This window comes from Thamnophis elegans, chromosome 2 (assembly GCF_009769535.1).
Source record: "Thamnophis elegans isolate rThaEle1 chromosome 2, rThaEle1.pri, whole genome shotgun sequence".
Taxonomy (NCBI): Eukaryota; Metazoa; Chordata; class Lepidosauria; order Squamata; family Colubridae; genus Thamnophis; species Thamnophis elegans.
In genome coordinates this window covers 162,030,391-162,043,211 of record NC_045542.1, presented here as the reverse complement: position 1 = coordinate 162,043,211, position 12,821 = coordinate 162,030,391, and the positions used below count along the sequence as shown (strand labels likewise).

Genomic DNA, 12,821 nt, shown 5'->3' with positions numbered 1-12,821 from the left:
GCAAGTATTGGTTATGTCGAGTTGAACAAAAAACGTGAGAGCAAATAACATGTCTACCAACATTCTGAATTTAAGATGCTGTCCCTACAGCCTTTATCAACAAAGTAAGAATTCCAGAACTCTTCTGGGTTTCCCTTCATGATTCAGCCTCTCTTGAAGACCTGATATCCGTCTTGACCCCAATATCATTTTTCTTTCCAAAACAGGCAAGGCAAAGTCTCATTAAAATCAGCTCCTATTCCCTGGGGTTTCTTTGCAACCCTCCAAGTCTTTCAAACCATTTACTCATGAACACCTTTAAACATTCCAGATTGGGCTAAAGTTCAACTCTGGTTTTTATACATTTTGTATCTCGAGACAGAAAAGATGTTTCCTGATGCCCCAAAGGGCACAATAGGGGAAAATTCCAAGTTTCCCCAAACTTCGCGAAAAGCTGGGAGCGAGGGTCTCCAGTCGCCTCTTCCCAATCCGGGCATGGGGGGAGGAAAGGAGGAAAGGCTCCCGGCTTCTCTGGATTCCGCCCAGCCGGAAAAGAGGCGGCTCGCCCAGAGCCCTCCGAGGGAGAAGCGGAGCTTGCCGAGCCACGAAACTGATGCCTCCTCGGCAGGGGAAAGGAGGGGCTAGAGCGTCTCAACCACTCTCCCAGGGAGAACACGAGGGCCGGAAAAGGCGGGGAGAGGCTTCCGAAGGACCTCTCTAGGAAGCTCCTCTCTGTCTCCCTCTCCACCTTGTATGGGTGCTGAATTTCCAGGAGGTTTGATCTCGTTTCCCCAGTTGCCTCAATTTGGGCGGCTGTGCAACTCCTGGGCGTCCGGCAAGGCTGCTCCTGGGCTCCGCTCCGGGCAGGTGGGGCTCCCGCTCTCCCTCGGGCTGCTAGGAGGGCTTCTTCCCGCCAGGAGGAAGGTAGCCCCGAGTCGGTGCCAGGAGGAAGGTGCGGGTGGATGCGGGGCTGGACGGGGAGCCTCTGGGCAAAGGGGGGTGGGGGAGCCTCACCCCACGGAGGGAAAGGGGGCTTCTCCTCCAAGGGTTTAAGGGGGGGATTATTGGGTGGCTGAAAGAAATACCCGCCCTTCTCTCTTCAATGGGGGGTGGTTTTTCTTTAGGGGAAGAAAAAGGATTCAAATGGCTTGAATTGAGTTGACTGTTTTCCCAAGGCAGAAAAGATCCACTTGCTTTCGGCTTCATCTCAATGGAGAAGAATTTGTAGTTTTTGCTTTTATTCTAGTATTTTAATTGTTTTGTTTCTAGAAAGCTGAGTAGAATCTGAAAAAAAACCATTATTTTCCCTGTTTTGCTCTGAATGAGGGTGAGATGTGTCTGCCGCTCCTTGATGAGTTTTATATTTTAGGGCAGGAAGGGACCTTGGAAGTCTTCTAGTCTAACCACCTGGTCAATCAGGAGGCCCTATACCAGGGGTCTGCAACAGTGGTGGATTTCAATTTTTTTTTACTACTGGTTCTGTGGGCGTGGCTTATTTTGTGAGTGTGGCCTGGCAGTCATGTGACTAGGTGGGAGTGGCTTACCTATCATGTAACAGGGTGGGGGTGGCCAATTTAGCTGTCCATTTTACTATTTAGCAGTCATTAAGCAATGCACAGCAACCCCCTTTTCTATTCTTTTTAATATTGCATGAAATTTTTGCTCTAGGTTTTTTTTTACTAGGGGGGAAAGGTTGGCAATGCCTGGGGACTTCTGGGAATTTCTTCTCCATGTTAAAGGCACCAAAATAACCAAGATGACATAACGTCTCTTGCTGGAGCAGGGGGGGGGGGGGTTGGACTAGGTGACCTCTGAGGTCACTTCCAGTCCTGGATTGCTGTGCTGTTTCAGAGCATCCTCTGAAGCTGTGTCTAGTGCCTCTCCTTTTACTCTCCCTCTATCTCTCTCCCACCCTCCTTCCCTCCCTCCCTTCCTCCATATCTCACTCACTTTCCCTTTCCTCTTCCTCCCTCCCTCTCTCCCTCCTTCCTTCCTGTGAAGAACCCCAGAAGGTCTTCGGTAGGAGGGCCAATATATATATATACTATTATTTCTCTCTTATTTTATCTCTATTTTAACTTTTTCCCCATATCACCGTAATATTTAAAGACATTTCTTTTCTATTTTCCATCTTTCACCTGCTTTGTTATTCATATTTCCCTTATAGAGTAAATCTATTCAGTTCTTTCCAATTTTCCATTCCATATGGTTCTACTCCTGTTAATACACATGTTTACATTAATATTTTTATGCATAATTAATAATACCATCATTCAATCGCTAATTTCCCAGTTAATGCTTAATTTTTCATAATTCCCATATTTCACTCTTCATATCTATTTATATTAAAATATTATCCTAATATCTGTCACTCTACATAGAAAATAATTATCCTGTGTATATAATTCTAATATTAATACATATGATTTTATTAAAATATATTCATGGAGTACTTTAAGTCTTATTTTTATTTATTTGCTTCCCATATTCTTCTCTTAAGTCTAGATCCATATTCTCACTATGCAATCCGTCTTTTTCTCCCCTCTGCCCTTTCCCACTATCTAGTTTTAAAGCTATCTGTTCTAGCCCCTATTTCCTTTCCCCAGATATCTTTCTGTTTCTCCCACTCCTTTTTAAATCTTCCAAAGTATTTTCCTCCTGTTTGAATTCCTTAATGATTATTAATTTTTATGATATCGCCGCCTCCTTGTCATCTTTTCTCGCTGGATTCTCACTTCTGCTTTCCCCTTCATTCCTTCTGGTGGCTCTTTTCTTTCCTGATTGTCCTGGTCTTTGCTCATTGTCCCTTGTGTGATATTTTTGATCTATGCCATCAAATAATTTCACCATAGCCTTATGTTGTTCCTGTATAAGGTCCTTGATGCTTTGAAACATCAGCTCCATTTCGTTTAAAATTTCACTCACTTCCGTCCTACATTGCGCCTTACAATGTTTGAACTGTGGTATTTTCAGCCAAAGACAGTTACAGGTTTGTGGAAGAGTTTTTCTCCAGGCCGAAGAGAAATGAACGTTGGGGGCACAGTTGATATTAAAGGGACTCATGCCGGTTCTCTGGCTGTGTTGCCTTGTCTCCCCACGATGGGGTCCTGATGCCCTGAGGGCACCTTCCTCTTTTGAGGCGGCTAGCAAGCAAACAAATGTGGGTCTCCGTCTGGGAGGCGGTGATACAGAGCCCCACCTCTCGCTGGCATCCTCCCAACTGGTTTGATTTACTGCCGTGCTACTTCACTTTTGGAACTCCTTATCTCCCTTGCCCTGCTGGCTTAATTACCTTTTTTGCCTTGTTGGATTTATATTTGGAAGTTTTCTGCTTACAACATTTGAAGTGAGATAGTTTCAGCCAAAGGCTATTACAGGTTTGTGGAAGAGTTTTTCTCCAGGCAGACATTGGGGGCACAGTTGGTGTTAATAAAGGGACTCATACTGGTTCTCTGGCTGTGTTGCCTTTGTACCACGCCCCAGGTTGAATGGACAGCAACCTGTCTGAAATGGTATAGGGCAGGTGTAGACAACCCGTGTACCACACCTGGGTTGTTGACACCTGCCCTAACCACTGTTCCCTCTAAGGTGCGCGGCTGCACGGCCGCGCACATGGCAAGTAAACATTGCACAGCAGTTTCCCACTGCTGCGCAGTGTCGTTTGCTGGACACGGACTGCAGTTTCTGTACTCTGCAGAACGGCCGTGGAATCGTGAACGAAACCCCCTCCAGCTAAACAGGAGTCTTGACAACATTTTTTTTTTAAAGTTTGGGCGGAATTGGTGAGATTTATTATGCAGCTGCACCTGGGTGGCACTTCCTGATTCTCTGTGCTTCAGATCTTTCAACAAAGCCTTTCCCCACCCTGCGCTGGGGAACGTGCTTGCGTGCAAACCGGCGCCCCAAACAGAGCTGGTTCCAGTCATCTCCTCCCTGCCTTTTCTTCCCTTTTTATGCCCTGCCTCGGACGTGCGGGCGCGAATGCTGTGGACTCGCCCACTTAGACGTCGAGGTTGCTGCGTGCTTATCTGTGGCCGTATCTCCTCTTGTTTTTTCCCCTCCCTCTTACATGCCCCCTTGGTGCAGCAGGCTAACGCCGGCGAAAGGAGTGGGGTGGACTACATGGCACAACTGGGTAAATTATAAACCACAGATTTTAATCCTATTTAATTTTTAATGCTATCAAATTTAGCTATAAAGTGGCTTTACCTACTTTTTTCCCCTGGGCCTGCTAAATTCTGGTCCCTGGTGATACAATGAGTTAAATGCATTCTGGCCTGGATTTCCTATTGTGCAATTTGTGTCATGGACTTAATCATTTTAAATTCCATAAAATGCCAGTACACATCCTTTCTGCCAAGAGATCAGAAAAAACAATGCTCGAATCTTCTGATATTTAAATGATTTATAATGTTGTTTAGATATATAATTTGGATTACATTTGAAAGCTATGCATTGATTAAATACTACGGAATACAATCCTGCGGCAGTTCTTCTTTCTTTTTTGGTTTTAGAAAAGAATACGGTAATTCCCTTTTTAGCCAGACTTTTTGAATTAGATTAACACCAGTTTTTAAGTAGATTTCAATTTTAAAAAAATCTGTTAGCTGCTTTGAATACATTGAAGATGAAAAAATGGGGTACAAAACTTAAATAATAAAAAAATTGTACATTCATTATGAAAAATAAATGCAATACTTGATTAATTTCATATCTTTATTTAAAATAGTTTTGGCATGGCATATGATTTTATTGACTCAGTTGGAAATGTTGTGGATGTTGTATCTGATTCTGAGGTATATATATTCTTAAGTAACATAACAGATAGCATATAGTCCAAACTTGCTAGACTATTTAATTGATCTTACTACTTTAAAGGGGGAGAGTTTCATGATAAATTATTTTATTACATTTATGTTGCATTTATATATTATATTTATTACATTTATATTCCAAATTATATATTTGTATTGTTATTTTAGTGTTTATTGTCAATTTTGATAGATATTATATTGATATATCAATACTGATTTTAATCATACTAAATAACAATTACTGCTATTATTTATCAGCATTAAATATTTACAGTTTTTAATATTGAGTTAGTCATATTTTAGAATAATAGGATTATCTTTTAATAGGATAATTGGCAAAATTTAATTCAAATGTGATGGGTTGCATTCCAAAGGAATGTGAGAGGATAGGTTGCCTGCAAAATGCCAGGACCCAGGCTGTTGGTGCCATGTCTCTCTCTAGCCAGTCTAACAATGTAAAAGCTGAGCAGAGAGCCTTTTTTTCCCAGTATGAGTGGAAAAGTATAGTGTTTGAGTGGCACATTTTCATGCCTGGCATTCATCAGGCTGAAACCTCGCTCGCAATCGGTGCTTGATGCTTGGAATGTTGCGCAAATGTCCAGCAGACCTGACAGCAGTTCAAACTGTTGCTCTCTTAGGTGCTCAGGCATGAAACTGTGCAGCTCAAACACCATACTTTTCCGCTGACAGTGAAAAAAAATTAGAGGGAACATTGGCCCTAACCATTTCAGACATGTTGCTGTCCATTCTTTTCTTTATAGAAAAGGGTCCTCGTGGAGGGAAGGGCGCAGTGGTGGGGGAGGCTGGCGATCCCCCAAGCTGGCTCTCAGAAGGAGGCAGGGATGCTGGGCCAGGGCTCGCTTCCCTTACCGCTTGCCGCAGATAGAGCGTTGGAAGTCAGGCCAGTTTTTCGCTGGTTTTGTGGGCGTGGTTGGGGGGGGGCATGTGACCTGCAAGGTTGTGAAATTATATCCTTACCAGAGAAATCCAGAGACGGCTGTGGCACTTTGAAGGCTACTTGCATTGCGGTCCTGCAGATGCCGCCTCAAATGTATGTAGCCTTGGGTCCGGCGATCTCCATTCCTAGTAGGAAGTGAGTGGCAACCTGCAAGATTGTGAAATTCGGCCCAGTGGGGGATTTTCTGACATTATGCAAGGCGGCTCTCAAAGAGAATGAAGCGGGCGCGGCATATCCAGAGTTGCCGCTGCTTCTTCGCAACAGCCAAGGACGGAACTGCGGGGAGCCTCCCAGCCTTTGCCTGCGCCTCTTCACCGGCCAGCGTCTCCTGAAACTCCCACCGTTGTAGTGGGGAGAGGGGCAAGCTGGGCACCTGAAAAGGTGCGGAGGTGCGGGCGAAGGCTGGGGTGTTTGTGTGTGCAACACTGCTCTGGCCTCCAATCTCGGCTCCTCTTCAGTCCTCGGCTGTTGCGAAGAAGAAGCGACAGCTCTGGGTGTGGCATTCCCGCTTCATTCTCTTTGAGACCCACCTTGCAAAATGTCAGAAAATCCCCCCCCTCCGCCTCAAACATTTGAGGCGGCATCTGCAGGACCGCAATGCAAGTAGCCTTCAAAGCGCCACAGCTGTCTCTTCTTGAAGTTCCGGGGTTCTCCGGTAGGGAAAGCAGGGGCCTAGACCCGGCGAGCCTAAAGGGGAGAGGTGCCTAAAGGCAGCCAAGGGAGACACCTTCCCGCTTCACCTCCTTTCTCCTCCTTCTGAGACAAACTGGGCCATCTAGCCAAACCTCCCACACTGCTTTCTCGCTCCTGCAGAAGGGGAGCGGGCAGCCGCGGATGGGCGAGCAAAGGGCTGCGTGGAGGAGAAGGAGAAAATGCAGGTATTTAGGGCGCCCACCTGCCCGCTCAGGATCTGCTTCTTCCTCTCCCGGTTCTCTCTGTGTGCCCGCTTTTATTCCCGCAAAACATGGCATCAGTCAAGAGGAGGAGAAACGGGGTGGGCAAGAGCAGTCGCGTGTCCAATCCAGCCAACCTCAAGAGGCAGGAAGAGCGGCACTCGCTGAGGCGACCTGGCTTCCTTTCCCGTCTCTCTAGCCTTCTCCTCCCCTTCCCCCTGATTTCTCCCCGGCCGTACTCCCTTCGCCCCATGGCAAGCGCTGGGTATATGTGTGTAGGGGGTACACAAGACTGTTTGGCGCTGTAGAAGCAGCAGCAGCGGGGAAAGCGAGTCTTCTTTGCCAGCCTCCCAGCTGGCAAAACAGAAATTTACGCTGGTATGGTGGGCGTGGTTAGGTGGGTGGGCATGTGACTGAGTGGGCATGGACATGAGTGACGTCAAGTTGGCCGTGTCCACTCAATCACATGCCCACCCACCTAACCACGCCCACTGAATCGGTAGTAAAAAAATTTGAAACCGACTCCTGGCTGGCATCCTTTCATTTGGGATGGGAAAAATAAAATACACAGTTACTTCCAAAGGCATCAAATTAGAAGCACTCTATTGCAAACATGGCCAAAAAAAAAAGGGAATCATTGTAATAAAATTCAAATTTGGTTATCGACTATGCACTAATCTATCTAAACGTACTAGATATAAATAAAATAATAAGATATGAAGATTTGTTAGAGAATCAGGAGAAATTAAAAAATCAGGGAATGGACATAGACTGGTGGCCATACGTGCAGACACAGACTTGATACAAGAAGGATTTAGAACTGGACGGATTCTACAAAGAACTACAAGAATTAGACAAAATTTTACAGGGGACAGAAGAAATCTATTGCGATTTGAAAGGGAAGAAGAAGTAGTAAAAGAGACCATGATAACATGGGCAACAAATTTTGAACACAAGGTAGAATTAGAAAAATGGGAAAACCTCTGGGAACTAAATTACAAACTAACAATGGCAACAGCATACAGAGAAAACTTTTACCAAATGTTCTACAGATGGCATTTACCAGCAGTGAAAATAGTGAAAATATTTCTGAACTGTTCACCGGATTGTTGGAAATGTAGTCAGGCCCATAGAACCTTCTATCATATGTGGTGGATGTGTACAGCAGCAAAAAAATATTGGATAAGAATAAAAAAAACTGGCCGGAAGAGATAACTACACAATCAATAGAACTAAAACCAAAACTATTTCTATTAGGGATAATTACAGGGAATTATGAGGAAAAAAATTCAATACTTAATACTACATGTCATAAATAAAGAAGGAATCATATACGCACAAAATTGAAAAAACAAAAATATACCAAAAGAAGAAAATGTGATTTTAAAAACTATTAGAATGTGCTGAAATGGACAGACTTACAAAAGAAATAAAAGACAAAGGAGAATCTGAGTATTATTTAGTATGGAATTTATGGAGCAAATGGTTAGAGGAAAGATGCAAAGTATAGGAAAGCATTAAAGGAAAAAAATATTAAGAAATTAGAACACAATCATAAAACAGCATAATAAGAGCGGGGAAATGTAAGATATACTGTATATAAAATAGTACAGAACAATAGTTATAAGAGGAATATATGTACATAGATATAAGATGTATTGTATATAAATAATTACATTGAAAGAATAATATGTATAGAAGAAATATAAGTATAAATTACCATATTAATAGATGGAGTGTGTGTGTGTGTGTGTGTGTGTGTAATGATGCAAAGATGATATTTTTTAAAAAAACAAATCCTATGGGGGGGAAGTCTTTGCAGTTTGTCTCATTCATGTAGTACATCACCACCATCCTCCCGAGCAAAAGGAAAAGGAGGGATCATCCCCAGTTAAGGCAAACAAATGGGGGGCAACAGGGACCCTGTCAGCCATCCCTCTCATCAAACAAAGAAAAGGGGAGGGGGGGTGAGCTCCACAGGCGGCATCCCAGCATTGCTTTGATCCTGGGGGGAGGGAAAAGAGGCTTTGGTGGGCCCCCCAGTGTTCATATGGGGGGTCTCCCAGCTATTGTTTGGGCTATTTGGAGAGCTGAAGAAAATAAATCTTCCTCTCTCCTTCACTTCTTTTTTCTTCATTCTGCAGGTGCCACCAGGAAAACCTTTGCACAAAGTTCTGCTTGCAAGATCCAATCCGGGTCAGTCACTGGGACCAGAGGTTTCTTCTTCCGAGCTTTCAGACTCATGCTGGAGCCCCTCCTCCTGCCCATCTTCCAATTCTTTGGCCAAAGTTCTGCTTGTTAGACTTTCCTTGGATAGAAAGCCCTGGAAGTGAGCAGCCCCTGGAGACTATGCAGAGGAGGGAACACTTTGGCCAAAAGTCCCCCCAGAGGAATCAGGGAAGACTCTTCAAATGCTCCAATTGCGGGAAATCTTTTGCTCGCCGGTCCCTCCTTTTGATCCACCAGAAGCTGCACACGGGGAATGGATCCCACCTGTGTTTCCTTTGTGGGAAATCCTTTCCTGGAGTGTGGAACTTTGCCAAACATCTCCGGAGCCACCCTGGATTGAAGCCTTACAAATGCGGAGAGTGCGGGGAGCGTTTTGCTAAAGGCTCGGACCTTGGAGCCCATCAGCGAATCCACCAGGGAAAGAGATCTCAGGAGTCCTGGAAGTGCTGGGGAAGATTTCATGAAAGATGGCATCTCTATAGGCCTAAGAACAAGCCAACTGAAGAGAAGCCCTGCAAGTGTGTGCAATGTGGGCTGTGCTTTTCCCAAAACTCAGAGTTCCTTAAACATCAGCAAATCCACACCGGAGCAAAACCTTATCAATGTCTGGAGTGTGGGAAATCTTTCCATTATAAACAATTGTTTAGAAAACATGAGAAAATTCACACAAGGCAAAGCCCTTATAAATGCTTTGAGTGTGGAAAATGTTACACTCGGAACTCATCTCTTTGCCAACATAATAAAACACATACAAAGGATGAAAGCAAAAAATGCCTAGAATGTGGGAAATCTTTTTCCAACAAATCATGCCTGCTGCAACATCAGAGAATTCACACTGGGGAAAAACCCCACAAATGCCAAGAATGTGGGAGATGTTTTGGAAGAAAGTCAAACCTAATTCAACATCAGAAACTTCACACTGGGGATAGACCCTATGAGTGCACAGAATGTGGGAGAGGTTTTCGCCAGAAGTCACACCTAATTCGGCATCAGATAATTCACACCAGAGAACGACCCTATCAGTGCCTAGAATGTGGAAGATCTTTTGGTGAAAAGTGTCACCTAATTCAACATCAGAGAATTCACACTGGGGAAACACCCTATCAATGCCTAGAATGTGAGAAAAGATTTGTCAATTCTTCTCGCCTTCAGAGACACCAAAAGACGCACAGGGAAGAAAAACTATATAAATGTAATGATTGTGATAAATGTTTTTCTTTTAAGGAAACTCTTTTTGAACATCAGAGTATCCATACAGGAGTTAAGCCCTATATGTGCATTGAGTGTGGAACATTTTTCCGTACAATACGAAGCCTCAGAAATCATGAGAATGTTCACAGAGAGGAAAAAAAGTTCAAATGTTTAGAGTGTGGGAAAGAATTTGCTTATGCATCATCCCTTAGAATTCATTGCCAAATCCACACGGGTGAGAAAAGTCATAAATGCTCAGTGTGTGAGAAATCTTTTACCCGGAAAGATACACTTCGGATGCATCAGAGAAGCCACTTAGAGAAGCAATATAAATGTCCAGAGTGTGAAAAAACTTTTCGTTGTAAATATTATCTTAGAAAACATGAGAGGATTCACAAAGGAGAGAAGCCTTTTAAGAAAAATGAAATGTGCCCAGAATGTGGGAAGTGTTTTGGTGAAAAGTCAAAGCTAATTCAACATCAGAGAGTTCACACCGGAGAAAGACCCCATCAGTGCCCAGACTGTGGGAGATGTTTTGTCCAGAAGGGACACCTAATTCGACATCAGAAACTTCACACTGGAGACAGACCCCATCAGTGCCCAGTATGTGAGAAACGATTTGTGGATTCTTCTGAACTTCGGAGACATCAGAAGGGTCACACAGGAGAGAGGCCCTATAAATGTGGGGAGTGTGGGAAAAGTTTTCTTAGAGCAATACAGCTTCAAGTTCATCAGAGAATACACACAGGGGAGAAGCCATACCTATGTGTGGAATGTGGGAAATGTTTTTCCCGAAAAGTACACCTTGGAAAGCATCAAAAGATCCATGTGAAGCCATAGAGATGCATAGAGTGTGGTAATGTTTTCTCTAAAGAAAGACATCATCAGAAAACTCACATGGCCCTGATGATAGAACAGTTTTTCATAATTGTTCAACCCTTAGAAGTCATATAAGAGTTCATAAAGAGGGGGGATTAGAAACTCTTAGATCATGGGAGAGCATGTGAAATTGTCTGGATTCATATTAAGACTCCTGGGCAGGGAAGGTAAAACTAGAAGACTACAGCTGTGTTATTCTGTGGTAGGTCCCTTCTAGCCCTATGAGTAAGAATTTAAAAAGAAAAAGGAAAATGGATGAGAAGCAAACATAGGGGGTATTAACAAAATAAGGCGAAAAGCTAAGGCTTCTGCTAAAACCTTGTAAGCCATCAAAAGTCTCTATTTGGGCAGGATTAACGAATCCAGGAAATAAATAGAATCATTATTAATAGAAACATTAAACAGATTTTTAGTACAATGGCTGGTTTTAAAATCAATAGCTAATGGACAAAAAGTTGATCAAAATAAGAAAACGGAAGACAAAATAGAATTGAAGAGGAAAAGTGATTTAGAAGAAATGATACAAAAGTAAGACATTGGGATATTGTTACAAAGAATACAAATTCAGTGTCAAAATAATTGTGACCAGGCATGGAATGAAATTGAAAAGGATGTGTTAAGATGGAAAATAGTACAATTGTCATTATAGACGCTCTATAAGTAAAAATGACTATATTACTAGATTGATGTTTCTGTTTTAAACAATACCTAACCGGACAGTGGGTGTACGACATAAGCAATGACCAGAAGATATGTCTAAGCTTAAAAGGCAGGAGTAAAACCAACAGTTTAATTTAAAACAGTTCAAGACCACAGAGAAAGAGGATGACTAGGATCGCCTGATTAAAAATTGTACTTTGCAGCCTGTTCGCTTTGGATGAAAGAGTAGGTGCTGCTGTAGCTGAGCAATAAGAGGATTTTAAAATGGGATTGCTTTTTTATGATTCACCTTTGATAATAGAAACATAGACAGTGCCAAAAGAATGACTTTGGAGTCTCCGCACAAGAAGCATCTTCTGGAAAAGAAAGAGTAGGCCACGATAAATGGATAAAAGTGTCATATCCCGATATCCTACACTTTTTGTCTTATTTCTTTGAACTGTTTTTCCCCATCGATTTGTCAATATAGTTAGTTGACTTATAACAGTTTAATGACCATTCAAACTTACAATGGCAGTGAAAAAACTGACTTATTACCATTTTTCAGCATCCCTATAGTCACATGATCAAAATTCAGATGCTTGACCACGGACTCTCATGTTTGACAGTTGCAGTTTTCCCGGGTCACCTGATCCCCTTTTGTGACCTTTTCACAAGCAAAGTCAAGGGAGAAGCCAGATTCACTTAACAGACATGTTACTAATTTAACATCTGCGGTGATTCACTTAACAACTGTGGCAAGAAAGGTCATAAATTGGGGAAAACTCACTTAAGAAGTTTTCACTTAACAACAGAAATTTTGGGTTCCATTGTGGTTGTAAGTAGAGGACTACATATAGATGATTAACTGAGAGTTGTTAGAACAGGAACATGGAGAATACGATTGCGACCTGTCTCTAAATACTACAGTTTGTTTTTTGCTACATTATAGAGCCCCAATTGCGATCTTGGTCATACAAATAATTCACTGTGCTACTAATGTGGGCAGCTTCCTGCCTGCACCCCCTTGTTTTTCTTTGGGGTCTTAATTTGCCTCCTATTAATTGGAGCCTAAACGAAGGTACAACTGAACCTCTACATGTAACCATGTACAATGCTGTTGTGACTCTGGGGCTGGAGCGGTTGGTAACGAGCAACACTAGGCTCAACAATTGCTTAGATCTCATATTCTGTAATACTTAAATTCCATTTATGGCTTACAAGTTAAAGAACCATTTT

At 42.8% G+C, this 12,821-nt stretch overlaps 1 protein-coding gene across 3 annotated transcripts; it reads left to right on the top strand.

The window, feature by feature from the left end:
* Positions 1–715: 715 nt before the first annotated feature.
* LOC116502767 (zinc finger protein 260-like) lies at positions 716–11,624 on the top strand. 3 transcript variants are annotated; one of them, XM_032208687.1, is made up of 2 exons: positions 716–846; positions 8,789–11,624. In XM_032208687.1, the coding sequence occupies exon 2, from the start codon at positions 8,994–8,996 to the stop codon at positions 10,902–10,904; it is 1,911 nt and encodes a 636-aa protein (XP_032064578.1). In that variant the 5' UTR covers positions 716–846; positions 8,789–8,993; the 3' UTR covers positions 10,905–11,624. The 3 variants fall into 3 exon arrangements, with proteins under 3 accessions (XP_032064578.1, XP_032064580.1, XP_032064579.1); XM_032208689.1 differs by having other exon boundaries at positions 716–903; XM_032208688.1 differs by having other exon boundaries at positions 716–931.
* Positions 11,625–12,821: the final 1,197 nt, after the last annotated feature.

Coding starts and splice junctions, on each gene's coding strand:
- LOC116502767 (XM_032208687.1), top strand. CDS start 8,994: ATGCAGAGGAGGGAACACTTTGGCCAAAAGTCCCCCCAGAGGAATCAG.